The 22,277-nt window shown below is 41.6% G+C and overlaps 2 protein-coding genes across 5 annotated transcripts in view; one reads left to right on the forward strand and one right to left on the reverse strand.

Moving 5' to 3' along the window:
* The window catches only part of camkmt (calmodulin-lysine N-methyltransferase), a 334,060-nt gene extending 321,461 nt beyond the window's left edge, over positions 1-12,599 (reverse strand). The window contains exons 1-3 of one of the 2 annotated variants that reach the window (XM_080199825.1): positions 12,240-12,599; positions 4,084-4,259; positions 2,826-2,884 (exon numbers count right to left, since the gene is read on the reverse strand). In XM_080199825.1, coding sequence (XP_080055951.1) covers positions 2,826-2,884; positions 4,084-4,259; positions 12,240-12,377 — 373 coding nt within the window. In that variant the 5' untranslated portion in view covers positions 12,378-12,599. Of the gene's footprint in view, positions 1-2,825; positions 2,891-4,083; positions 4,260-12,239 lie in introns of both variants that reach the window. The other variant, XM_080199823.1, reaches the window with a different exon arrangement.
* A 200-nt stretch (positions 12,600-12,799) lies between these two features.
* The window catches only part of prepl (prolyl endopeptidase like), a 51,955-nt gene continuing 42,477 nt past the window's right edge, over positions 12,800-22,277 (forward strand). For 2 of the 3 annotated variants that reach the window (XM_080200638.1, XM_080200637.1), the window contains exons 1-5: positions 12,800-13,214; positions 14,773-14,901; positions 18,011-18,074; positions 19,950-20,159; positions 21,987-22,113. In XM_080200638.1, coding sequence (XP_080056764.1) covers positions 13,026-13,214; positions 14,773-14,901; positions 18,011-18,074; positions 19,950-20,159; positions 21,987-22,113 — 719 coding nt within the window. In that variant the 5' untranslated portion in view covers positions 12,800-13,025. The remainder of the gene's footprint in view (positions 13,215-14,772; positions 14,902-18,010; positions 18,075-19,949; positions 20,160-21,986; positions 22,114-22,277) is intronic. The other variant, XM_080200639.1, reaches the window with a different exon arrangement.

Genomic DNA, 22,277 nt, shown 5'->3' on the forward strand with positions numbered 1-22,277 from the left:
ATTATTTACAGATTATAGTAACCTACCATTTATTGAATAATACCTTGCCTTATTTACCCTCCCCAAATATATTACCTCATACTTCTCTGGACCAAATTGGACTTGTAATTTCAGTTCACTTGACCAGTCCATCGATGCTTTCCTGCAGTCTATAGCTTTCTTCCTCAATATCAACCATACAACCAATTTTTGTATCATCTGCAAATTTCTTTATCATGCCACCCACATGCAAGGCTAAATATTTGATATTTACCATGGAAGGCATAGGACCAAGGACAAAGTCCTGTGGAACTTCATTGGAACAAGTCACAAAAACATCCACTGACCTTCTGCTTCCTGCAATTGAGCCAACTTTAGATTCAACTTGCTACGTTCCCTTGGATTCTACAGGCTTTTACTTTTCTTATCAATTTACCACTTTGGGCCTTACTAAACTCCTTCTCCTTAACCTCAATGTCTTCAGCGTTCCCCCTCCTTTTTAATGGCAGACACAGTGCTCCTCTAAGCTGTAAGTATACCAACTGCCACACATCTAATTATTACAGCTGCGCACATTCTGATGATTAAATGAAGTTCACTACTACTTTAGCTCACAAGCAATGAATCAGTAGACTTCCCCAATGACAGAAAATTAACAGATGGGAGTAAAACCTGACATCATTAATCAGGTGGAATTAATAGCCAAAATTCATTCTGTCAGTTCCTGGAATCCAAAGCGATGTAGCACTTCCCGCAGCCTACTACAGACTCTTCCACCTGCCACTTCCCTCCTTGAGCCACATGTTCACAGTCCTTCTCGCTCCCTCTCTCGCTTCCTTCTATTCGAATCACTGTCACACATTTGTAGGCAATGATGGCAAGGGCAGATGTAGACAAAAGCACTCTCTGCAGCATTGCTGTGAACTTTTCTACTTCCCATTCAGAATATCACTGGTAATTCAGTACCAAATGTTGGCTAATGGGCAAGTTGGTGCAATGGTGCATACTCAACAACTTAGCAGCTCAAGAAACCCATTTTACAGGCCATAAAGAACAAGCTATCTATAAATGTGACTACAGTAGTGCCAAGACAGTGTGCTAGTTCACTGTACCACACAGTTACTACCACCCTAATAAGAAAACTTAAACCACTGCAGGAAAATTTCAACCTACCTTGTTCAAAACAGGCATATTAACATATAGTCCCACTCTCATTGTACTCCCTCCCACTGGCAACATAAGAAATAGGAGCAGGAGTAGGCCATCCAGCCCTTTGAGCCTGCCCCGCCATTCAATAAGATCATGGATGATCTGTCGCTGCTCAGTTCCACTTTCCCGCCCTCTCCCCATAACCCTTAATCCCCTCTCCTATCAAAAACCCATCAACCCACGTCTTAAAAATATTTAGCGAGGCAGCCTCCACCACTTCAACGGGCAGAGAATTCCAGAGATTCACCACCCTTTGAGTGAAGAAGTTCCTCCTCAACTCCGTTCTAAACCGCCCCCCTTTTATCTTGAGGCTGTGCCCCCTAGTCCTTACTGTCTTTTTTGAGCGGGAAGAGTCGTTCCACCTCTATCCTATCCATCCCATTCATCATCTTATATGTCTCAATGAGATCTCCCCTCATTCTTCTAAACTCTAACGAGTACAAGCCTGGTTTATTCAGCCTCTCCTCATAGCTCAACCCCCTCAACTCCGGTATCAGCCTAGTAAACCTCCTCTGCACTCCCTCCAAGGCCAAAATATCTTTGCGCAGGTGCGGCGCCCAAAACTGCACACAGTACTCCAGCTGCGGCCTCACCAATGCCCTATACAGCTGCAGCAAGACCTCCCTACTTTTATATTCAATCCCCCTCGCTATGAAGGCCAGCATCCCATTCGCCTTCCTGACCACCTGCTGCACCTGCAAGCTGGGTTTTTGCGACTCATGCACAAGGACCCCGAGGTCCCTCTGCACCGTCGCCTGCTGCAGTTTTTCGCCCCGTAAGTAATAGTCCTTCCTACCATTCTTCCTACCAAAGTGGACCACCTCACACTTGCCAACATTAAATTTATAACCACCTCCAAACCACTTGAACAATTGGATTCACTATTCCAAACATATAGAAGTCGTGAAATGGGTTACTTTGTCAAAAATGCAAAATATTGAGATAAAAGCGTTTAGTGCCTCAGGCAGACCACAGTAGCTCAGTTCTGGCATTCGGACTATATCTATAATACGATTTTTGATTCTAAAATATTACAAATTCTACCATTCTGTTGTTGTACAATCATCATTCGGTTAAACAGCATAATCACACATCTCATCCAAAATACACCTCCAAATAAAATAATTAATGCACAGGGTGACTATTCTTAAACCTAAAGTCAGCAAAAACACACATACACACAGACAACCACATAAACACAATACAAATAAATTAGGCATATAGAAAAATTAAATGTGCTGCAAATTTATAAATTTGAAAGTAGCAAAGCAATCTCCCTTAAATCACTTTATTAACCAATATGTGGAACTATGTGTTGAAGAAGTAACAGATCAAAACAAGTAAAACATTTACAGGGTAATCAGATCCAGCATTAAAAAGGCACTGCTTTATCATAAAGTCTTTGACAATTTTTTTTCATTTGCTAGTACTCCGTACACAAAGCCAATCTGCATTACGCATGACATAACACTGTGGAAACACCGCTGCCATGAAATGATACCTAGTGATTTTTCTTTCCATGATAAAGATGATGCCTCTTTAAGAAAGCTGCAATGAGTCGTCCCCTTGCCCGAGCCCCCCAGCCCCCCACCCCACAACATCACATCACATTTGAACATAAAATGAAATGAACTCACAGACATTTCCTGTGTTGTCAAAACTGGTGAGAACATCTTCAACATTCAGAGGGCCAACACTGTGTCTTAACAAAGTAAATGGTTGTTAAGTACAAAATCTTCCCATGACGAAAGATTTTTTAAAAAAAAATCAAATCCTAATTTATCAATTATTATTATACAAACTGTGTCACACTGAATAAAAATGTGAGTACATTTCTCGTATGCTTTAGCAGCTGATTTTACCAATGTGAATAATCTGTCTCCAGTCCTGGGTTAACAGTGGGAAATTCTAGATATCTAGCCATTTAATCTGATCAGAAAAACTTATCTAGACTGTTTGTGTGGGCAGGTCCAGGCAAAGCTGTGATGCCCCCATAAAGAGCCTTCCAACACATATCTATGCTCAAACGTGAATAAGGGGCAGAAGTAAAGATAGAGAGAATAACTTAAAATAGGAAGCAACAAGATAAGTTGGTACATTATCAACCATGTCCATGGCTCAAATATGCCAAATATTTATCAAAATCATACATGAATGGAATGTTTTTTGAAGAGTTTTATGAATTTTTTTCATTGTAGTAATTTAGCCCTGTAAACAGAATGATTCAAATGCACCTAGAATCAATCACACGATTTAAAAAGAAAAAGGTATCAGCATTCTCAGATGCAAAGGAGATGAATATTGATTGGTAATTTCAAACATACGGACAATACATGAAGTTAAAAAATAAAATAACTTTACTGGTATCACTTGGAATAAATCAATTTGTGATTACGTATAGGGCAAGTTATTAATTTCACAGATTTCAACAAATATGTCAGGTGGGGACTGCAGCAAGCAGAACTTTTTGCCATAGCACCTAGTAATGTCAAACTGTAATATTGCACTCATTATTCATTTTTTATTACCTGTCAATGTAATTAGAAAGTCAAGTAAATTTAGCATCTGGTGGGTATAATGATTAAATGAAATGACACAAGCTTCAGCTCTGCTGCTCAAGAGCACAGGTTTCCTGATTTTGGCTAGACTGGTCAGAAGAGGTAAAATACTTTCCCAATGTAATTGGAAGATCACTCTAGCAGTCAGTTAAAGTGCTGCAGTGGTCGGAGCTAGGGAGTACATTGTTTCCTATCTGGCATCTCTTACTGCAATGGTGTTTGAACAGACACAGAGGAAGTCAAAGAGACAAGGAAGTCACAGAAACTGAGATGAATATTTCTACAATTCACTACACAGCAGACAAACAAGAACAAAACATGTAAGACAATAGATTACCTTAAATACACCCTATACTGTGGATAGGGAATGCATGTGTATTCAACCCATATTTCGTTGTCAGAATCTGACTCCAATTTCTTCATCATGTTTGTGGAAAATATGTTGAACGTCAAGCATTTTCTGATAGAGACCTCCTGCAGATATTCTTTATCTATATTCTTCTGTTTCAGCACCTGTTGAAAGAAGAAGTGATCATTCCTACTAGCACAATTACAGTTATCTCGAAAAGGTTTGAGGAATGGTTTAAAAGAAGCGGCTTGTGGGGATATTTGAATAAGACACGCAAAGTTATGACAGCCATGAATAGAGTGGAATGAGAAGAGCCTAGTTACTACAGCAGAGGGGTCATTAAATAAAGGGACATAGATTTAAAGTAATTGGTAGCATGGTTAAAGCAGAGATGAGTAAAACATTATTCACCCAGAGGACTGTAGTGACAGAAACTTTCAACTCATTTAAAATGTGTCTGGATATGCACCTGGAGCAGCATGACCTGCAGGAATACAGACCAAGTGCTGGAGCGCTCATTTCTTAGCCGGCACAGATACAACGAGCCAAATAGCCTTTCTTTGATTCAATGATTAAGCGTGCAGCGTACATCTTTATTGACTGCACACTAATTTATATACAACAGGAAGTTTCCTGTTGACAGCCATCTGCCCCAAGAATTTGTATGTCTCATACCTCATCCTCCCAATTCCACACATCACTTTTCTGGTGACCTAGGAGCAGGACAGAAGAGCAGGAGTAGGCAATTCAACATCTCAAACCTGCTCTGACAATCAGTACAATCATGGCTGATCTCATTTCAGCCTCAACTCCACTTTCCTGCCGACTCCCCATAACCCTTCATCCCTCTACTAATTAAAAACCTATCTATCTATCTCCTCCTCAAGTTTGTTTAGTGCTATGGCGTCTGCTGAACTCTGGGGTAGCAAATTCCAGATTAATGATCCTTTCAAGTTACTTTATATAAAAATATAAGATGCTGTTTTGGTTGTTCCTTGGTTGTGAAGTTCCAGTTTAATAAGGGAAGACACAGTTAAAAGACAACCCTCTAGTTTTTTCTGATCTGACTGACCTGAAATATCTGCATTAGTTAGGCAAAACCTACCACAAAATGAGTCCTTCCAGTTCACTGCCGCATTCTATTGCCCTGTAAAATTTCAGGGTACTTCTTCTGCAGCTGTAAATACACTCAGAATTTTGCACTAATACACTTGATGGTGTTTCCTATTGTTCTTGCCAGTTTTTGCTATTTCACCTACTCTTCCAAATGAATTACATATCTAATACTACTGGCCCAAGTTGCTTTTTAAAATCACTTTCAAAGTGCGCTGTCTTAATACTATAAAGAGAATTTTTTTGTAGTCATCCTTATTTTCGTCGCTGAAGTATCTTTGGAAAATTGCCGTAATCTCAGAGAACCACAATTAACCTTCTCATGGAAATCTTATACTTGCATCCTTTCTTTTTAAGATATTCGTTCTTGAAATGCTGCCACTGCTGGCAAGGATGCATTCACCGTGAATTCTTTAGTTGCCTTGAAGTAGTAGTTGGCAATCCCATCCCTTGAACTGTGCAATTTTTGTAGCAATGATACTCCCACATAGCATTACTTTGGGAATTCCAGTTTTTGCAACTCAGTAGCAATGAAGGAATGGGAGTACTTGTCCAGGACAGGATAAAATGGGATTTAAGTCAAGCTTACTGTGATAGTTTTTCCACATGTTGCTGTTACTGGATCAGGCAGTACTGGACAGGTGCTGAAGTGTCAGAGGTGACTCTTTGACAAGGCCGTGTGCTTCTTCCATAGGAGTAAATGATCCCAATACACTATTTCAGGGGCATGCTGATGAAAGGTTCGGAGTGTGGGCATTGTTCCACTGGGGCTCGGTCTGGGTGTTTAAAATAATTAGGCTGAAGTTAAAAGTGTTTTATTACTTCTCTTTCAGAATAACTGTAGGTGCAAAACTGGCAGAACCATTCAAAGTTAGCAACTTAAATAACTTTGTCGGATGGTTTCCAGCGCAGCACAGTTGTTCAGAGGAAGTTAGTAGTTTTGGATAATTGCCATGTAAAGCCTTACCTGGGGAACTTCCGACAGGCATCTCTGGGATACTTCCCGAATCCAATGCTGGGAAGTCAAGAAATTACAGGCCAGTGTGCCAGGTTCATCTGCATGGCTACAGTGATCATTTTTCTGTTGCACTTGATTACTTAATTTGCTGTCAACAACCTGAGTTCATGAAAGATAGCAAGTTCTTCCTTTTTCCCTCCTCAGTGGTAGAAGTCACAGAACTGAGAGGTGCTGCTTTAACTTGCAGTGTTTGATGGAAGAAGAGTACCACCAATAAAGCAATGCAGGTGAAGGTGCACCAGAAATGCTCAGCAATGATCCACTAGTATTATAGGGCACTCACTGTTACAGAGTGAGGTAATACGGCAATATGTCAGAGATGCAGCTCTTGTCCAGCTAAAATTAACAAAAGGGGCTGAGATGTAGTCATGTGCATGTTCCAGTGTGGCCTTCAGCCAAAATCTTTCACAAGCAAGGCACAGCCGATGGTTATGAAGGTTATAACAACCCTTCACCTCTGTGCTTCCAGGTCATTTCAGACATCATTCACATCAGTTAATCTGCAACACAGATTTTCGGAAACAACCCGTACCTTGTTGCTTAAACAAGTACTCTAATCACCTTCTCTATGGAAAGCCTGAAGCAGTATGCAAAGGCTGCAAAATTTCACAGAACAGCAGGATGACTGCAGAATCTGGGCATTGCATTCTCAGATGGGGCTACATGCACCATTGCATAATTCCAGTACATACTGCAAGGAAAAATGATTACATTCTCCGAATCTTCAGCGTATTTGGAATTTTCATCACAGGATTATGCAAATCAATGCTCATGTCCCAGGCAGCTCTTACACAGTCTGCATTTTAAGGCAGTCTACCGTCTCACAATTATTTGACCGACAACTGCAAGTGGCTTCTGTGATGCTGCAGCCATCTGCCCCATCTGGCTCATGATATCTTTGCAGCAAGGACAAAGTAATCAAAGAGCACACCACTGACACGTTGATGCACTGTTTCTTGAACTCGTCCAGGGGAGCAGCCAGGTTGAGGTGTCAGGAATTGTGGTAAACTGCCAGAAGAGCGTACAACCTCATCAAAATGGAGCCTCATGGAAGGGAATCTGGAAAAGAAGGAAAGTAAGCAGCAGCAATGAGGTTAACTTGGGAGAATAGAGGGAGTCCAAAGAAGCTTCAAAAGAGAATTTGTTTCCAGCTGTGTGAGCCAGTTGGGAAGATCTAATACAGAAAACATAGTTTAATCACTCATTGCTGCAGACAAACAGAGACACCTAGGGGTTTAAAGAAATAACTCCTTTAAAATGTGGATACAGCTAGATAAAGCCATTTAACAAAAAGGCCAGTAGCAATATGAGTTTTACAAATGGGTATAAGAGTAACGATGAATTTGTACAAAATGCAGGTAATACTAAATATGAAACTGTGAGTTGGTTTGGTCAGCCCATCACTGAAAGAGCATTAAAGTCATAGAAAGGTTGCAGGGTGTAAATTCACCAAAATGTCAGTTATGGTAAACTATCGATACTATACTAAAATATTCAAACTATTTACACTACAGCAGAAATAAATAAAAGGAGATTGAACAAACGTTTTCAAATTAAGACTTTTGGTACCATGAACAGGAAAATTGTATCATCTCTGACAGGGAAATCAGGTCTGAGTGAATATCTATTTAGAATTTTGGCAGCTGATACAGGTCAGTGCCTGCCTGCCTGTTCAAGAGGAGCCTCCTCATACACTGTTCCTTTGTAATACGGAGGTTAAATATCCTATTGCAAAACACCTGCATGCAGCAAGACTCCTTCGGCCTTGCCTCCTTCACCATCTTCCCTGAATCTCAACAGGTCTGTGCTGCCATGCACATACTGCTGTTCCCCAAAATGTAACAATCTGAATGACACACCAACAAACATCCCCAGGGCTCCTCCAGCCACATCCATTTCTCCAAAGTATCATGAAAATTTTTTCAAAAGTCAGCCAAAGCAGCAAAGAAATGCCTCTGAAAATCCCAACTGTGAAACAGATACATTGCGCGCCAGATACTCTGGGCAAATCTTAATCAAATTTCAACTCAAAGAGAGTGTTTATATTTTCTAACTGTTAATAGGTTACAACTGAGCTGCTCTAACTGTCAACACAACAAAGGTGATAATTAAAGACTATCGGCTTCAAAATTCAATAGTCAACTCAATTACAATGAGCGAAGACACATGAAGTTTAATGCACAATCTGCAGAATACAAAAGGCTCAAGTCTGTAATCATCAGTCTCATTCTTCACATGCACAACCTCACCAAATAGTCCAACCCAGCTGGTTCCTGATGCACACTGGGATTTAGGTACATCATGCATGCTCCAACTACACAGCAAGCTTACAAGTCAAAAGCCCATGATTTGGAGAGGGTTGGGGGGTGGTTTATTGAGGCCATAAGTTACATGGCGTAATTCAATGAATAAGGTGGCTACCGTGCAATTTTCTTAGCATGGGCTTCAGTCAAAAACCTTTGTTTCAACAATGGATATTGCAATTATTGGGAAACAAAGAACAGACTGTTACTTTTGAAAGAAAATTGACTAATTTAATTATAGTTAACCTTTTATGTCAATGATTAATACCATACCAGAGGTGTTGCAACAATGTTTTTACACATCAGTTAACTGCAAGAGGCATAATTGAATTGTTGACTTCATAAATGTTGACACAAGATGGCAACATTTCTGTCATGCTTCTCGAATTAACTCATGAAAACTCACGCCAATGAAAGGAAGTTAAATGTCCACAGAGAGTGGCCAATATTTAGCCTTCATACATTGAGAAATATAAAAGCATATGGCTACATATATAATTCAAATGATTCCATTATTTGTTCCTATACTCATATTAATATCCTTCAACAGCACCTTCCAAGCCTGCAATGTCTATTAATTAGCAGGACAAGCGCAGAAAATGAATAGGAGCACCACCCCACTGCAAATTCCCCTCCAAGCTACACACCATCCTGATTTGGAACAGTAATTCTGTCCCTTCATTATCACTGAGTCATCAATCTGGGACCCCCCTCCCTACCAGCACTATGAGTGTACTTGTAACCTCATGGATTTCAGCAGTTCAAGAATATAGTTCACCACCACCTTCTCAAGAACAATTAGGGATGGACAAGAAATACTGACCTGGCCATCCTATGAAAGAATAAAGAAAATTACAGAAGGCAAATTTACATTGACAGTATACACCGTGTGGTTATGCCTCATCAACAATTAACTTGACCCATATTTATATAACAGCTTGAAAAACAGAGCCCAAGACACTTTGTAAAAACATAAATGAGCAAACTTTGACACCAAGCCACCTATGATGTGGGGAAAAGAAGTGGGGCATGTAGAACAGGTTAGAATTGGAGAATACAGAGTTTTCAGAGAGTTAGAATCATAGCGCAACTTACCAGCTGGAGAGCCTTTGAAATCCCCATATTGCCCCTTTTTCAGGGACGTTCACCAAATTAAGTGCAAATTGGACATTTAAATAGACAGTGATGGGATGGGCCTTTCTCAGGATCTAGAGGCAAAAGTCCTACCGTCTGGATGCTGCCAGCCAATCAGACACAAGCAGCTCTTCATTGCTTTTCACTGCCACCATGGAATTGCAGCTTCTGCTGGTACTACACCCACCTAAAGCCCAGGATTGCCAATGGTCCTCAGCACAGGTGAGTGATGGCAGGAGCAAAATCGCAAGAGCTGTGTCGTAGGGAAATTGGCAGCAAGGGCAAGGGTCTGGCTCTCAGCAGCCACTCCATCAGCTCCCTTGATCAGGCACAGAATGCCTTTGCATAGTGGACCCCACACACACCCACCCAGACTCCCGAGAAGCCTTCAAGCAACTCCAACAAGGTTTACTTTTCAGACTTCTCACGTGGCTGAATACAAGTGGCAGTGTGATGAGGTCTTTACTGGGCATTAATTTCCCATTTAAGGCCTCAACTGGCAGTCAGGTGGGAAGACTGTTCACAGACCTTCTGACCATGTACTTAATTAAGGCAGAGGCAGAAAGACAGTGGGGTTCCCATCCACTATCCTCCTACCCAAGGAAATATCCCCCACTATGAATCTTGCCACAGTGAGGGCATTAAATGCCATCCATAAAATTTTTCAGCACAGAATGAGGCCATTCAGCCCATCATGCCTATGCCAAATTGGTAATACTGCTTCTCCATTTTGCTTTCCCCAAAGTGGGCACCTTCACATTTAAACTTAAAGTGCTGTGGGTGCCCATTCCATCAGTTTGTCTATGACCCCATGAGATCTTCAACTCTTCTGCTCAGTGTTTACCACAATTTGTATCATCCTCAAACTTCAACCTTTAATTCCCTCTACCCAAGACCGGTTCATTTTTAGTTAAGAAAAGCAATGGTTCTAATACTGACTCCTGGGGAACACCACTGCATACTTCAATCTAAACAGGTAACCCGTTGTTCGCCATGACAGTTTGCTGCCTGTACTTATTAATTATGGACCCAAGTTACCATGCCTTTAATTAAATATGTTTCAATGGCTGAAGAATATTAGAGACACAAATCTATGAAAGCATCTAACACAAGGATGAGAACTTTAAACTTGAGATTATGGGGACCATGGACCAATATAGTTCAGCAAATGAAAGTATGATGGGTGAACAAGGTTTTTTGAAGTTGAAAGTTTATTGATTAGTGTCTTTGGCACAAGACAAGAAATAAGCAGAGTACTGAATAAGCCCAAAATTTATGGAGGATTCAGAAGTCTAGCCAACTATTCTAATAGAATAGTTGAGAGTGGAGGTGACATCATCATTGCTGAGAGCTTCAGCAGCAGGTGGCCCAAGGCTGGACACAGACAGGTGATATCAAGGAGGTGGAAGTAGGCAGTGTTTGTGGTGGAGAGGATTTAGAGTTGGAAGCTCAACTCTGGGTGAAATAGGTCAAAGTTACAAAGTCCCCTTCATCCTGAAGTAGGGTAAGGATTTGGTAGGCTAAGGCAGGTGCTGAAGACAATGGTTTTGACCTTCCTAATATTAAACTAGATAAAACTGAGCGTCAGGTAGGATTGGATGTCAGACAAGCAGAATAACAACACAGAAGCAGTGGAGGGATCATGACAGGTGGGTGGGGGAGGGGTCAAACTGGGTTTCTTCTGCATATATGCGAAATTTATCACCACAGGGTTATATAATGGCACCATGGGGGAAAGGAAGTGGTTACATAGATGCTTGGGTGGACTCCAGAGTTAAGAGCACCGAGATGCAAAAATTGTTCTTTGATGCAGATGCTCTGGTTACGATTGGACAGATAAGACTGGAAGCAAGTGAGAGCGATCCCACTGAGGTGGTCAGAGAAGTTGTTGGTGGAAGTTGCGAGGCCAACTGCAAAGAGGTCGACAAGGACGAGGAAGCAATAGTGTGCTACCATCACAATCACAATGTGCGTCAGCTGTGACTTTGGGTAGGGCTGATCGAGCACCGGGGTGGAAAGCAGATTGAAGAGGTTCAAAGCTGGAGTTGTGGGAAAATTGGGCACACGTTTGGAAGTGACAATACTTGGAGAAGAAAGGCAGGTTAGCAAAGAAGTGATAATTTAGAAGACAGGTGGGTTGGCAGTGGCGGGAGCGGGGTGGTTTCTGAAGAGTGGGCGATGACAGCAGTGTTCAAAAAGGTGACAGTATCTGAAGAGAATTTCTTTGAAGCCAGAACCAAATGGCCTTGGGTGCCATCTCATCCGGTGCGTAACTTCAAAATAAGGACTGAACTGTCTCTTCATCTTGGTCCAATTATCTCCAGTTCCCTGATCCCACTTCACCTCAGGAGCACTCTTGATCGTGACATGGGTGCGTGCAATGCGGCGGCTAATCCATAATAGATATCTGATGCATAATACAGCACTTCCATCATGTGCACAGTGCAGAATTATGCCGCATCCCTCTGCCTTATTCCCGCTTTTCCCTCCAACGTGTGCACGATTTGAAAAAAAAGAGGGAAGGGGGCAAATCTCCGGGGGCAACGCCCCGCCCCGCCCCAGGCTTGGCTCCTTACCCGTTGCAGCAGTTTCCAACGGGCTCTCGCCGGGCTGGGCGGGAGTTGCCCGCGCGCCCTCCCGTTTCCATGGCAGCCGCGGGCCACGCCGGGTTCGGAGCCGGGCGCCGCGTTCTGATTCCTGGGGCCGCATTCCATCCGCGCGACCAACGATCAACTGGTTCCCCCCAGTGCGCGCGCTAGCAAGAACAAAGTCTCTGCCTTAAACTACGGCTATTCTCTTTGGGTTAATCTGCATGACACATGCTTCACAGTGATGCATCTCAGTGATTGCTTCTCGCTCACAATGCACCGGTCTTTTTTTTTACTCCTACCCCCGGAAAGGCACATAAATGTTTTACAAAATAGATGAAGGGTGGCGCGGGGGGGAGGGGGGGGGCGGGAGCAAAAAAAAACTAACAGTCAGGGCCGGCTCGCGTGCATTTGTTTTACTTCCGGTTAGAAGGCACTGAAGACCAAAGCGATCGAGGGTGGAGTTGAAATCGGGGTGAAGGGCGGTGCTGATTGGACGGTGAGTGACGGGTGGGTGATTGATTTGTTCGGTCTCGGGCGGACGTCCCCCGGCCGGTGCCCGGTTCCCTGACAGGACTGTGCGGCTGTAAGCCTGAGGGAGCCGTTCACCAGCTACCGCCCTCTCTGTCTCAACGGCGATTGTCATCTGTACACCATTAATATAATCACGGGAACAAGATCGGGGGGAGGAGGGACTAAGATACCGGCCCTTTGGCTTTATTCCTTGCTCTTCCTCCACCCGGCCCATTCACTCCCTCTGCCCTCGGGATCACGATGCGCCGAGCGGTCAGCCTCCTGCAGGAGGTGAAGCTGGCCCTCCACCGACCCTGGTGCCTTACAGCGGCTCCGTGCCGGAACCCCTCTGGAGCTGAGTCCGGCGGCCGGGGCTTCGGCAGCCTTGCGAGAAATTGTAAAAACTTCGAGATGGGAACAAATAAATTATCTCCAGGTTTCGGTGAACAGGTGAGCTCCCAGCCAACCCCCTGCATTGAGCTTCATCAGCAAGACGATCAAACTCACTCTGGGCTTTTGTAATTTGGAATAATGTATTTATAATTCCTCTACAGGTACATGGCTGAAAAGAGATGTTTGGGAAAGTTTTTAAGTATTTATTTAGTGTTGCAAGTAGGCATACGTTAACACTGCAATGAACTTACTGTAAAAATGTCCCAGTTGCCACACTCCGGTGCCTGTTCGGGTACACTGAGGCATGGCCAATGCACCGAACCGCACACCTTTCGGACTGTGGGATGAATCCAGAACATCCGGAGGAAAACCACACAGATACAAAGAGAATGTCTGTGCACAAGACCCAAGTCAGAAATTAAACCTGAGACCCTGGAACTGTGAGGCAGCAGTGCTAACAACTGTGCCACCGTGCTGCCCAAGTGGTCTCTCAATCTGCATTTAGTCTGTCTGATGTTTGACCTTTCGCTTACTTTGCCTCTATTAATTGAATATGCTGAGGATTACGTCTTATCATCCTGAGGTTTTTTTTATGCCTTCTGAATATCTAGACACAACTTGTCTTCACAGTTGCTGTATCCTACTTTAGATGTCACTTCCTCAAAGTTGGACCAGCAGAATCACTCCTGCTCTGATTCATGGCTAATTAATATTTCCTAAATTATTATTGGAAAAATGGTTTTAAAGTTTAGTCCTGATAATTCCATTATTTTACATAATGTTCAAAAAGTCACTCTTTTTATGTATGGTTAACATATTTTAAATGTTTTTGTCCAGTGATTCCCTTAATGCCATACCAAACTCCTTCCTTATCTTTGGATAAACAATATGTATCTCTGGGGAATTACTGTTTTTGAGCCCTTTTAGTCTATCAATATTTATTACATTTGATTTCAAAATCTGGAGTCACAGTTACCTTGACAATTTTAAAGAAATCAGCTGCAAAATTGTTCTGCAAAGTTATAAAACAAAATATCTTCTTTCATTTCAAAAGAACCATAAAAACTAAAAATAGTCCCAGTGCTTTATGAAAGAAAGCATGTGTTGGCAAAAAAACGTGTTACTTGGTAGTATCATACAAAAATGAATATTGCTGAAAAGAGAGGCATGTTATTGAAACTTTGCTTCTTGTGCTCATCAAGACTAATGCAAGAATGTCAAATTTCAAACAATTGTGACAATTTTCTTCCCTGCTGTAAATTATTGTGATGATTTGAGATTCGCCATCATTGTGTTTGATCTGATGGATGCACGGTAAAAACCTTTGTCAACATACTACACTGTTCAGCATTATTCAATAAACAATTTATTTGTTTCGTGTGTTGAAAAATATACCCTTGTTTATATTAGCTTTTGAAATCACACTTTCTGTCCCCTAATTCATATCACATCTAGAAAGCTTTAAAAACACAATTTTCATTTATCACCATAATTCAGGAAGTATTGAAATCATCTCAATATGAAACGTTGATATAATATTTTATTTATGAAAGGGTACTTTTTTTTGAGGTGATTTCTTCTAATGAATGGCATACTTGTTTTTTTATCCTTCAAGGAACTTTTGGAAGCAGAACTAAAATATTACAGATCTAAATCACACAAGTACAGTAAACTAGAAGACTGGTTTAAAAAGCGGTTGGAATCAGAATGCAACAAATATGTTCCTAACAGTTACAGCCATGCGGTAAGTCTATTATAGCTTGTTGATTAGAATAATTCATTATCATTGATTCTCCCACCTGAAAGTTGCAAATAAATCTGTTCCCAAGAAACTCATCAGCCAGCCTGGCTTTTCAGAGATCAGGGTACCCTTTTTAAATGGTTTCATTTCCTGTTTGGCAGACCATTTATTCCCTTTGAAGAAACCACGGCTGTCAATCAGACTTAAGTTGTGTTAGGAACAAGGGGGCGGGGATACTTCAAACGCATTCAAGCTGAAGGCAAAGGTAAATAAACACAGCTAGCTGCAGGCTGAGTGACAGTTTACTAGTTTTTAATCAGTGAGGAGATTAAAAGATTGCACTAAAGTTGGAGGAAAAACGGTGTTGAAGGCTTTTCAAAGAGTCTGAGCTTTGTTTGATTGCTCAGGGACCTGAAATAAAAGCTATGTTAATAGAATGGGGCTGAGTAAGCAGCTGTGGAGAAGGGAATCCTCCGTGTGAAACTGACATTTTCTGTCTGTCAGAGGACTTCAAAGAGGTCTAATCACACCTGCAGATTTTGCCAGAGAGAAGGGGAAATCCCTGCTGCAGAATGGAGTACTGTTGTGATTTAAAAGCCTGCCCACTGTCCAGGGGGCATGGGGATTAAACTGACCAGGCCACTTCAAGGCTTTCACAGCTGACAGGTAGGAATGAAGATGTTGTTCACTGAGCTGCCTGGAATCATCATGCTTGGGGTGATCTTCAGGTCTGCCAGGGCTAAATAGGGCAATCCAGCCATTGGACTTGCCTCTAGGGTACAGTGCCAAGATCAACTCCTTGCCCCAACCCTGAGCCTGGCAGCAGCAGAGGGCACATGGGCACTAGACATACGTTGATGATTGTCAGGACCTGTACCAAAGCCTGCCACATGGAGATCAGTATGGCGAGGTGAGTGACTAGCGTGAGAGAATTGTATTGTGCTTTAAACCCACTAGTGAAATGCTAAACAAGTGTTTTATATACTCATCAAGTTCCTGCCCCATACTGGTTGGGAACCCAATCGGAAGCCAGTGTGGTGGGCCAGGAGCACCATGAGGCGCCACTCCCTTATTTGCCCAGCATCCAGTTCTCTGGGCCAACACGATTTGCTGCAGGGAGCTAACAGGCCTGGAGAAATACAGTCTCTCCACCACCACCCCCGCCGCCGCACCGCCCCCCCCCCCCCCAAAAAAAAAGTCCCTTTTACACAAGGTTACAAGAACTCCAGATTCACTGCCCTTGCCTCCACCTCTCCAAAATGGGAAGAATTCTCCCAAGCCCCTGATAGCAGGTTCAGTGGTGGGCAGGGGAGGGTGGGAATTTGGCAGGAGGCCAAAACTTGGTTTTACACCAGCACGAATTTACAGGGATCTTCCACTTGTGCCCACCATGGGGAAACCGGAAACCCACCGGAGACAGCGTAAAACTCATTTGCATCCCACGAATAGGCTGCAGATAAAGGTCTGACCACTCATGCCACATTCTCTGCGGCATCAGTGGGAAAATACATTCAGAACAACATGGCATACAAATGCCAGAACTCACTTCAGGAATGCTTGAGCTACCTCCAGAGTTCAGATTGAGGCTGACGGCACCCCTGGATTCCGAAACACCACAGCAGTGGGTTGGCAAAGCATTTGCAGGTGGAACTTCCATATATGGTGTCTTAGAGGAGTCCATCTAAAATGATATATGTACCATTGGCTCCTGAGTACTTTGCTAGTGAGCAAATTCATTACAATAAAAGTTGTAAAAATAATTGGCCTATTTTGTTGAATTTGCATCTTGTAAATAATACACACTGCAGCTGCCTTGCACAATGTGTGGAGGAAGTAAATATTTAAAACCATAAGAAATAGTAGAAGGAGTAGATGGTTCGGCCAGTTGAGCCTGTTCTGCCATTCAGTAGATCGTGATTGATTCAATGTTCCTCATGTCCACTTTTCTGTCCTTTCCCCGCAACCCATGATTTCCTTACTGATTAAAATTCTATCTATCTCAGCCTAAATATGTGCAATGACTCTGCCTCCACATCTCTCTGACAAGCGCTCTCTTCCAAAGACTCTCAACTCCCTGAGAGAAGAAATTCTTCCTCATCTCAGTCTTGAATTGATGCCCCTTTTTATTTTGAGATTATGCCCTTGGTTCTAGACTCCCCCATGAAGGAAACATCCTCTCAGCATTTACCCTATCAAGCCCCTTAGGAATCCTATTTATTTCAATGAGATTCCCTTACTGATTAAAAATCTGACTATCTCTGCATTGACCATCTTACTGACCCAACCTCTACAACCCTCTACCATAAAGAATTCCACAAATTTACTATAATCTGAGAGAAGAAATATCTCTTCATCTCTGTCTTAAATGGGCAACCCTTTACTCTAAGATTATGCCCTCTGACTCTAGACTCTCCCACAAGGGGAAATAACCTCTCTGCATTTACCCTGTCAGCCCCTTGAGAGTCCCAGATATCTCAATAAGTTTGCCTCTCATTCTCCTAAACCCCAATGAGTACAGATCCAACCTACTCAACCTCTCCTCATAAGAAGGTCCCTCCATATCCAGGATCAGCCTAGTAAACATTCTCTGGACTGCCTCCAATGCCAGTTTATGTTTCCTTGGATAAAAAGGCATCAAAACTGTCCAAAGTATTCCAGGTGTGATCTAACTAGCACCATGTACAGTTTTAGCAAGACTCCCCACCTCCACCCACCTCCACTCCCATTCCATTCCCTTTTCTAGCATCCTGTTGACTTTCTTGAATTGGAGCTGCACTCATCCAGGCAGGTGAAAAGTATTGCATCACACTCCTGACTTGTGCCTTCTAGATTGTGGACAGACTTTGGGAATCAGGAGGTGAATTACTTGCTGCAGAATTCCCAGTCTCTGACTATTCCAGTTAAATTTCTGCTCAGAGTTATTTATTTAGGTTTTAATCTATTTTCTGACCCAGGAAAACATGTATTTGTAGATATTTCATGTTCTTTTTCATTGCTTTGTCAGTGTTTGACAGGGACAAGGCTAATAAAGTGCAGAATTACATGAATAACAAAGGACATGTATTGTGATTAGCATTTTGACGTGGTAACCTTTGTTTAATTGTTTTCACAGATACAAATAAATGACCTTGAGTACTTTGAAGAAAATGGCTGCATTTATAGAAGACTTCAGAATGGTAAGTCTTTCAACATAACATAATCAGCATGGAAACCACAATGAATAGAACTTAATTGAAGCCACTCAATCATAATACGAAAGGATGCTTTTCACCTAAAAGATATTGGTTCAAATTGGGCTGATCACTCAAAATTTCTCTTGGAAGGTGTCTAAAACTCTTATGGTAAATGGTGCTGTAACAAAATTAATCTTGTGATCTAGTCTGGATGACAAAAATAATAATCAATTCTGTGTCAGTTCAATTACAATCCATTTGAACAGCTTTAGTTTTACTCTTGAAAGACTGTAAAATTTAACCTCCTGCTGCAAAACCTTAAGTAAATAATTCTGTGAATTGAAGGTCAGCATGAAATAACTTACATTTCTCCTTTTAAAAGTCAAAAACTTTCTCTCCTCTCCAAAAAACACTAGGTTTTGGTGAGGTCCAGTTCAAATATAACTGTTCCAATATCTCGTGCAAGTGATCATTCTTAATGTCTGATTCCAAATAGGCTGGTCACCATTTAAAGCATCTCAATCAAGCACCATTGTGTTAGCATCCAACATCCACCATTACTGTCAATTTGATTAAGTAAGACTACGTTCACCTTTTGAATCAGAGGTTTTGTGCCCTGACTTATGAGAGGGAAAAATTAATCTGTGTTCTCACTACTGATGACTGTCTACAGAATCCTGCTGAAAAGTACATGAATTTCAAGAATGAGTACTAGGTTCACAGTTATACAGCACACCAATCTGTCTGGAGTAAAACACGAAGAATAATGATTTGGGCAACATAAGAACTAGGTGCAGAAGTAGGCCACCTGGCCCCACGAGCCTGCTCCACCATTCAATAAGATCATGACTGATCTTTTCGTGGACACAGCTCCACTTACCTGCCTGTTTGCTGTAACCCTTAATTCCTTTACTCTACTGGGGACTGTCAGCAAGAAATAAAAATAAGTAAGTTAATGATTAGAAAATTGGTATGGAGAAAAAATTGACAAAAAAGGTCAGAAATTCGCAGATCCTATTTTCCAAACTTGCTGTATTTAACAGGCTTACTGTCTTCCTGTTACTAAGAAGTCTTGTTTTGAAACTACAACCAACACAATTTTATGCAGAATATTATTTCCGGTTCAGTATCATAAGTGAACCTTGCATCCTCTACAATCTGGAATGCACATTTTTCTGTCCAGTTTCACTTATGATCTTGTTAGGTCATTGAATCTCTTTCTGCACTGAACCCGAGCCCTGGGTGTAAGGTTGATGGCACATGATCCTATCAGTCACCTATTTCCATACTTGCTTTATAGTGCCATGTAGATGTTCCTGCAGCTACACAGGAATAACCACTTCCCCATTACCCTGACTTCCTTCATCAGGTTCTCCAGAGAGGCATCTCTTCAGCACACTTCTAATGCAAACATTTCTTCTATGGTTAGACAAGCAACAAAAATAACTTAAGGGCGTAACCTCATTTTAAACAGGGCTCAGAGTACAGTGGAAATTACATGCAGCATGTGGACAGGTTGCCAAAGTCCCATCACATTCAGGAAACCAGCTCTTAATGTTAAATGGATTTGAGGATTAGAAGTAAAAATTTCCTGGGACTCACTCTTGCAATGTCATAAGTTTGTTCCACCTTCTGTACATATGATATGAGTTAAATTGAACTATTTGTTGTTTATTGATTTTTTTTTTGTTTAAAGAAACATGTATAAAAAAGCAAAGTGGTACAATATTTATCTGCAGTATCATAGGAATTTGCTCCCATTGTAGAAAGGCATTCAGTTGCATGTATGGAGCAGCATTTTGTCCTAATTGATTCATAACTGAACATTTCAGTTGTTCTCCTTTGTACTCTGTGTGGAACATTATTTATATCCCAAAGGTAATCAAGTTCCTGAAGTTGTGTTGTCCTTGGACCAGCTACAATTTCTGCAAATAAAAGATGCTCGATTTCAACACATCAGAGTCTCACCAAATCAGAAGTATTTGGCTTCAAGTGTACATACTTTATTGGATGAATCCACTTGTGTTGTGGTCAAGCTTGATCCTAAACCAGAGGTGGTGCATGTTTTGCCAAGAGCATTTAGCTTCGGTGAGTCTGGGACAGCGCTCCATGACTTTACACTTACAAGATCTTTCTTAAGTTATTTGTTTTGCTTTGCCCTGTGAATGAGACAATAAATTGGGGTCCCATCCCTGTGTTAGCAGTAGGTCAGCTGAAGTTTACAGATCCTGTGACATTATTCAAAATCATACAGGAAGTTCTGATGGTGTCATTGCAATATTCATCCTCTGTCCAATACCAGTAAAATCATATTAGTTGGTCATTGGGACCTCCGCATGATGGTCACTGAATTTCATTCATGATGTGTTGCTATGTGGATGCAGATATAGTTCTTATTTATGCTAAATTTATATTACACGACTTTTCAAAAAATCTTCTTTCAAAGAAGGTCTTTCAAATGAGACTCAAACGTGCCCTCTCAAATGGGGATAAATGAACTCATTACACTAGTTCGACAAAAAGCAGGGACATTTTCCCTGGTATCCTGCCCAATACAGGCATGGCAATTAAATAATTAGAACAGATTTAGAAGTGGCAAGTGTATTGAGGAGTGGGCATTCAAGGTGGAGGTAAGGTAATTGTGGAGCTGGCCAGAAAAAACATCAGTCTCAAAGCAGGTAATGTGCCAGCTGGAGACTAGAGATGGCATTTGAAATGGAGGTGATAGTTTTATCCAGTGACAGACTGGGGAAAGCAGCAGGTGTTGGAGGCAGTAAGGGAATGTAAACAAGGACGATATGTGGAATCTGAACATGTCAGTGAATTAAATGTGTGTAGGTAATTATGTCATGTATTGTGGTGAGGTCGAGGGGTAGGGGTGTTCTGTGGAAAGTGAGATTGCAAGAGCAGAGCAGAGAATACAAAGTGAAAGTTCAAATCTGTAAGGATAACATGCCTTGCAGAGTCTAAATGAGGCTAAAGGAGAAGAAATTTTGATGAAGAAGGTAGCTGCAAGCTGACAGTGTGAAAGATAATAAGGATCTTAAGAGGTGGAACTCATGATAAAGAGTAAGGCGCCTGGGGAGTAGGAAGTGTTTAAGGGAGGGAAAAGGCTAAGATGGAACTTAGAGTGAATTGCCACAGTACATCATGGCAATTTGGCAATGGACAGAAAGCAAAACGTAGCTGGCCATTCTAGTATTTACAGTGGGGAAGGAATCATATCAGGACACTGATCAGCTGTACGTGTCAACTTACTCATTCAGAATGAGGGCATGAATTGAGAAGCGATCCATTATTGCGAAACTTAAGAGATGCTAGAGTTTATATTTGACAGAACCAAAAATGCAGGAAATGACAATTATTGTACATGATGTCGAGATGTTGGCGTTGGACTAGGGTAGGCACAGTAAGAAGTCTCATAACGCTAGGTTAATGTCCAAACAGCGTTATTTGGTAACACAAGCTTTTGGCACGCTGCCCCTTCATCAGGTGAGTGAAGAGTTGGATTCACGAACAAGGGATATATAGACACAAAGGTTAAAGAGATATCTCCTTTAACCTGTGCTTAACTCTCTCTCCACTCACATTGTCTGCTCCTGTAAAGACCTGATTACCTGTTGAGACTCACATTCCCACCATTAACTTTTAATTGAGTTTGAGCATTCTGAAAGCTTGTGCTACCAAATAAATCAATCATTGTACAGTTTGCAGTGTTGATGATTCTGTTTAACCAGGGTGCATCTAAATCCAATCCCAGTAGTACTTCATTTTGGGCTCCTGAAGTTTGTGAAGATAGACTCCAGTACCATACAGTTAAAACACTTTTTTTTATTCATTCTGTTAACATGTTCTCATTTTACAAGTGAATGTAATTGCCTTTAAAGCCAGTCAGCATCATGTTGTTTATTACAGAATGGGGCACAGATGATAGTCTGTTTTATACCAGTTTGGATAAACTTCAGTCCCGACAAGTTTTCAGGCTTCTACTGGAAGACACAAGAGCAATATCTGAAATGGTTTACAAAGAAAATGACCCCAGGTAATATTAGGGTGAAACAAGAAGTGCCAGTCAGAGTACTGCTTTGGACGTGAACTTTCTACAGATACTGTTCATTCTATTGTGCATTTTCTATCTATTTCCAGACTTTTAATATTTGCACATTTCTTTTAATATAATGCTACATGTTTGAACAGGCTGGTAAC

The sequence above is a fragment of the Carcharhinus amblyrhynchos genome, chromosome 12, assembly GCF_965287045.1.
Source record: "Carcharhinus amblyrhynchos chromosome 12, sCarAmb.v2.hapA, whole genome shotgun sequence".
Lineage (NCBI taxonomy): Eukaryota > Metazoa > Chordata > Chondrichthyes > Carcharhiniformes > Carcharhinidae > Carcharhinus > Carcharhinus amblyrhynchos.